Source organism: Manis javanica, chromosome 11 (assembly GCF_040802235.1).
Source record: "Manis javanica isolate MJ-LG chromosome 11, MJ_LKY, whole genome shotgun sequence".
Classification (NCBI taxonomy): Eukaryota; Metazoa; Chordata; class Mammalia; order Pholidota; family Manidae; genus Manis; species Manis javanica.
The window spans coordinates 72,045,351-72,051,350 of record NC_133166.1 but is presented as its reverse complement, the minus strand read 5'-3'; the positions used below and the strand labels follow the sequence as shown (position 1 = coordinate 72,051,350).

At 40.8% G+C, this 6,000-nt stretch overlaps 1 protein-coding gene across 4 annotated transcripts in view; it reads right to left on the bottom strand.

Annotated features, from left to right (window-relative positions):
- Positions 1-1,972: 1,972 nt before the first annotated feature.
- Positions 1,973-6,000, bottom strand: part of LBR (lamin B receptor) — a 30,250-nt gene continuing 26,222 nt past the window's right edge. For all 4 annotated transcript variants that reach the window (XM_073216659.1, XM_073216662.1, XM_073216660.1 and 1 more), the window contains 3 exons: positions 4,825-4,905; positions 4,603-4,725; positions 1,973-3,934 (listed from right to left, as the gene is read on the bottom strand). In XM_073216659.1, the coding sequence (XP_073072760.1) occupies positions 3,774-3,934; positions 4,603-4,725; positions 4,825-4,905 (365 nt within the window). In that variant the 3' untranslated portion in view covers positions 1,973-3,773. The remainder of the gene's footprint in view (positions 3,935-4,602; positions 4,726-4,824; positions 4,906-6,000) is intronic.

Sequence of the window (6,000 nt, the reverse complement as noted above, 5' to 3'; positions counted from 1 at the left end):
TTCCACTGAGTGTACACAGCAGTCCCCCGCTCTATGGTTTCATTCCCCAAGGTGTCCATTACCCGCGGTCATGGCAGGCCGGAGCAGATCTCCTCCTGACATGTCATCCCAAGGTCAGGGGTGGCCTGACACTAGGTCACAAAGCCAAGGCAGTCCCCTTGCTCCATCTCATCAACAGGCATTTTATCTTCTCACATCAACACAAGGGTGAGTGCAGCACAGTTAAGATATTCTGAGAGGCAGAGACCCATTCACCTTTTACATTATAAGGTTGTAATTGTCCTATTTTATTATGAATTACTGTTAATTTCTTCCTATACCTAGTTTATAAATTGAACTTTATCATAGTCAGTATGAATAGGAAAAAATGTAGGATCCGTAGGGCTAAGTATATCCACAGTTTCAGGCATCCACTGACGGTCTTGGATCACATCCCTGCAGGTAACAGGGCTGCTGTTCTCACCTTAGAATGTGGGGAAGCAGCCTTGGGCAGGGATGGTCCCAGAGGGATGGAAGGGATTAGCGTCCTGGGAATGAGCTATTAAAGGAAGTGTCCTGCCTAGGGCCCCCTGACAATCATGTCTTTGACCACAGGGCACAGACCGTGCACACGTGGGAATTCACTTTTTTGGTTTGTTCATCAAGGGAACAAGGTGGAACCATGAGCAAAAAATACTGGAGGACTTGCTGCCTGGTGAGCTGTGTTGTAATTTTCCTGAAATACACTTCTTGCCAACAAAAGTAACCACCAAATCTTAATCCCCCAGGCTTTCTTTCCCTCAGATAGAAACCATTCCTTCCTGGCCCCAGTCCCAAGATTTCAGTAGGGAAACTTGATGTACTTCACTTAGCAAACATTTAAAATAGCCCAAAATACTGCTATAATCCAAAACAGATGCTTTACTAACATCCAGTGTTATTTCTCAAGAATATGCGATATAAAGCCATTACTTTTAAAAATTAAGTTCTCCAGGCAGAATTTCCATGTGCCTAACCATGTATTTCATTTGTAGCAAATCCTCCAAATGTAGCATCTAGAAAATGTGAGCTATTGGTGTGTTTAAACTGTACAACTTGACAACTAGGTTTTTTTTTAAGATTTCTACTGAAAACCCAAATGATGCTCAGCAGGCAGATTCGCAGCTCTGTACTTTTGAATGCCCAGTTTATTAGACGCCAGACAAGTCATGGATCTTGACAACTCCTGACTTACCCTCAAGGTTAACATCAGTGCGCTTACCACAGAGAAACCTCTTAGTCACTGGATCACAATGCAGGTGGACTTTGCTGTGTGGGAGGAATGAAAAATAAACTCCATACCAACCTTTAATTTTTTGACTAAGCAGATTTGTCTCTCAAGACAGCCACATGTCATGAACACCCTTCCTAAAAACACTTGGATGTCCAGCCAGACCCAGCAGGTGCAGCCTCTTGCTTCCCTCCGAAAGTGCAAACTCCAGCAGTGCAGTCTCCCAGCTTGCATTATTGGCACAGGAAGCCTGCTGGGCGTCCGCGGGGGCTCTCACTCAGGGACTGTGTGTCCTGGGCCACAGCAAGCTGACTTTCCTGAGCTCACCGCATGACACAGAAGTGCCTGACACACACTGTCTTCCCCAGGGCACAGAGGCTTTGGAGACGAACACAGATTCATTTGAGTATGACAAACTCCACTGTGGTTCTGATCATTCATCTGTGTCCTCAAATAGCAAATACTAAGCACACACCCATTATCTGGGGGTTGGGGCCCTCAACTAACCCCACGGCCCCAAGCACCAGCTTTCTGAATCCTCAACATAAAGAGCAAGTGGCCGGAGATGCATTTGCCTTCTGGATTCCCTGTGGTCCTTGAGGGTCCCAGACAAATGATCCTAGAAAAAAATTGGGTTGGATGGGAGGTGGTCAACTAAGGGCTCCTGTTTTGATCCCAAATGATCCAAATTACAGGTGAAAAAAAAGAAAGGCTCTCAAGTGATCAAAGTAATGTCTTTTTATTTCCAACTTAAAACTTCATAATAAAACTGGTCAAATAAACATGTCAAAAACAAAAACAAATTGCAGCTATTATCTAGAATTTGCAGCACTCTGTTGGCAACAGGCTCTTTCCTCATAACCAGAGAAAGAGAGAAATGTCCTTCCTCCCCTCCAAAGCCTCCTCGGTGAGTACAGTTGGCAGAATATGCTGGGGCACCATTCCCAATGCTAGGAGGCAAGCATAATAAAAAAACTGCCTGTGTACACTGGTACTAATAAACCCTGGCAATTTCACCAAAACACCTGTTTAAAGACTACAGGATACAGAATGTTAGAGCAAATCTACTTCATGATTACATTAACATAAGCTAAGTTCCATACACTCCAAATCACAGTGGAAAATGAACATTGCATATCTAAATGTCTCTTATATAAAATGTGTCACTAAAAACCCAAGCATACACACTATATTTATTAGATTCCCCTATGTTTAAGATACTGAGAACATTAACTTTGAATACAAAAGTTTAGTGAATTTGCTACTGTTCCATTATAGGACAATTAATAATGGGACTATTCAACTTACCTAGAATCTAACAGCTAAAACTACCTTATGCACATCTATTAAACCAAAAGACAAAAATGATTTTAAACTATTCCCTTAAATTGTTTTTAGATGAACAGATGTCTAAAGATGAAGGGAACAGAGCTTTGTTAAATATAAACAATGTATAAAATACAGTATAAACTACATGAGCTGAACAGTAGCAAAAACAGTTTAACTTTTAAAAGTCAAAACATACAAAAAATATTAACCTGAAATGGCAAATTTCCAAATACCAATATGTATAAAAATGTTTAAATAGTGATGTTACTCAAAATATATATATTTTGTTACTCAAAATATATATATATATTTTCATTTGCAATAGTTCATAAAGGCAAACAAACACTTGTTGAGGTAGCGAAGCTAAATTCACAAACTTTGGATTGAGAAAAATACCCTTCCTATGTTTTGATAGTATCTTTTATACAATACTAAATGAATTCTAATTGTTTCAAAATTTTTAACTCACATGTATTACTTTACAAAACTTAATTTAAAATACTGTAAATGTTTCTGTTTAAAAGATACTTAGTCCTGACAATTATTTCACATTCAAAATACTGTACAGAAAAATATGAAGTCACTATACATTACATAAAAGTTATGTATTTACATTTTCAAATGTAGTTTTAGAAGTTGAAGTTAATCAAACTGCTATACTGTGCCCCTTAAACAGTGTCTGCTAATCTGTCATCCCTCTTCACATGTGGCATTTAATACACAACTGGTTTTTACTTTCAAATCACAGAACTAATAAATGGTTTAACTGAAAGGGAAACGAATGAAAATTCTATACGGTAATATATAAATGTACTTTATATGTATCTTCATTTAACAAAAAACAATGGACAAAACAAAAATATCAAAATCTGAAAAGTTATCAGAATAAACATCAATAGCACTCTTTTCAGTACATTTATAAGGCCATCTGCTGTTTTAAGATTGGAACTGAAATTTTCCTATTAGAATGCAAATTTATTTATATTTTTCCTTATGTTAATTGTTGTGATTTCACAAAAATAAACACAGCTATGTTAAAATATTTACTACTAGGCTCTATAGTCCTGACTCAAAAAGAAATAAAAAACTTAGCCTATCAGTGCACCGAAAGGAGATTTGTTTTGGATTTTTTTTCTTGTTTTGAAAATGGAAGCCAGAACTGCAGGAGCATTTAAAAAATACGCTAGAACCACAGTTAGTAAATGTATGGAAATATACGGTATGGCACACGCTGGCAATACTGTTCCCAAGCCAAGCCGTATTTCTTCTCACAGCGGCGTTCATCACGAGCTTCTCGGTGGACAAGTAGCATGGTGAAATAAATCACATAGAAATAAGGCAGAATATGATTAAAACCTGTGGATAGCAATAGAAAATAGTATTAAGCACTTTTATTATCACTACATAGTATCTTTTTCTTGCTTTTCCCCAAATCCTCCAAAAATTAATGTAAATTACTTCATTTTTTTCCAAAAATGGGAAAACAACTAAACTGGTGCATAAAATCCCACTGCTGTGTGGCAGGAGGTGGTGTATGGACTAAGAACAATTCAAAGAGTGATTAACCCATTCTAAGACTCCATCACAATGTCCTCATATTTAAAGCCAATCTCCCCACATCCCACCTCCAGCCTCAGTGAGGAACCGTGCCCACGACGGGACAGGCAGGCCAGGAAGGGAGCACCTTCAAGGTGGTGTGAAACACACACCCAACAGATCCTGTCTCTTCTTCTTAAGAACCACAGTTTTCAAATCTATGTGTGCTGAGCCATGAATGAAATGGTAAATTAATTTCCATACACTCTGCTTAGAGAAGAAGCTAGCAGGCACATCTTGAAACTTAACATTATGTTTGAAGAAGCTGGGAGTTAGCATCAGGCTGTGAATCCCATCCCCTCAGAAGCTGGATAGATGCAACAAGAGGCAGTTTCTGCCTCCACAGGGTCACCCCAGGTCACTCACTGCCCTGCCAGGGCAGGTATCTGAAGAAAGAGTCAAATTAGCAAATCTTCTTAAATGCTTACCACAAGGGAGAGACCACGCCAGGGCCATGATGAGGTCACCCAAGTAATTGGGATGGCGAACGAAGCCCCACCATCCAGAAACTAGAAGATTTTTTCCAGTTGATGTACGAATGGTTTTTAAATCTATATAAAAATAAAAACACGTTTTTAATGATCTCTAGGCAAACATGGACATAAAATCCCTCTGTAATATAATTAACATGGATACAAGCAAACACTTACGTGCAAGCTTTGGATCAGTGGGATTTTTCCGGAATGCATTTTTCTGAGAATTTGCACATCGGAAGATTATATATCCACAAACTGTAATTTAAAAAATGTATTATGCACCTATAATTTCACTTAAAGATTATTTCTGTGCTCAGGAAATCTCCAAGGTAGGGAACAGCTTGATGTCTTAAGAACAATTCAAAACCTCTTGATCTCAGAATGTCAAACAAGATAACCACTCTGAAACCCCTTACCACTGGGCTTTCCGCATCCCCTGGGGAAGACCCTAAAGGCAGAACTAACAAATGTAGTCACGTCTATGAATAAAATCAAATACAGCTCACACTACAACAACCAATACTCGAGTTCAGTATAATCAAGAATCCAGAGCAGCTAATATGTTCATCACGGGACTTACTAGCCATGACACGAACACTCCACTGACTATCTCAGAAACAGCAGCCGCACACCATGCAGGGACACAGGCGCCAAGTCCACTGCAAGCCTACAGGCTGAGGGCTTAGTGTACATTTCAAAATATCAAAACCCACAGGTACTGACCCATCACTGCCTATCAGCTATTACTTTGTCAGCCCTCATTACAGCATAAGAAGTGCCTCTATCCCCCACCTTTAGCTTTACCATAAAAGCTACATGGACCATCTTGAATACAAGCACAGCTGGTAAAGACAACCAAAGCAGAGACGGCCAGAATTCCTCCTCCTACCCTGGACACTACCCACGCAGTAGTGCCAGCTGCTAGGCCTCTCGACCTTCCCTCCCAGGGCCGGCGTCTGAGGAACCGGGTAATGCAAGATGGGCCACCTGCACTACCCATGTGCCCATGATGGGCCTCAGCTCCACCAGACCCGCCTGGGCTTCCGGCCAATCCCCCGAGGAGGTGCTCCCTCCGCCTGCCTGCCAACCTCCCCAGCGTGTTCTACCCCCAAAATCTACCTACCCAGATCACAGGAATGCTCCCCAGAGAGCAGCTCTCCACTTCATGGCCACCCCGCATCCCTGAACCCCTCCAGGGCCATGCACAGGATGCCTCCGGTGGAAGGCTACATCTCCAAGGTCGACCTTCTCACCTGGCAAGGAGTCGCCCAGGAGAGCAGACACTCATCTGAGCACAGGAATCATTGACTAAAACAAAAACTTAGACTGACTTACTAAACGTACTAAATT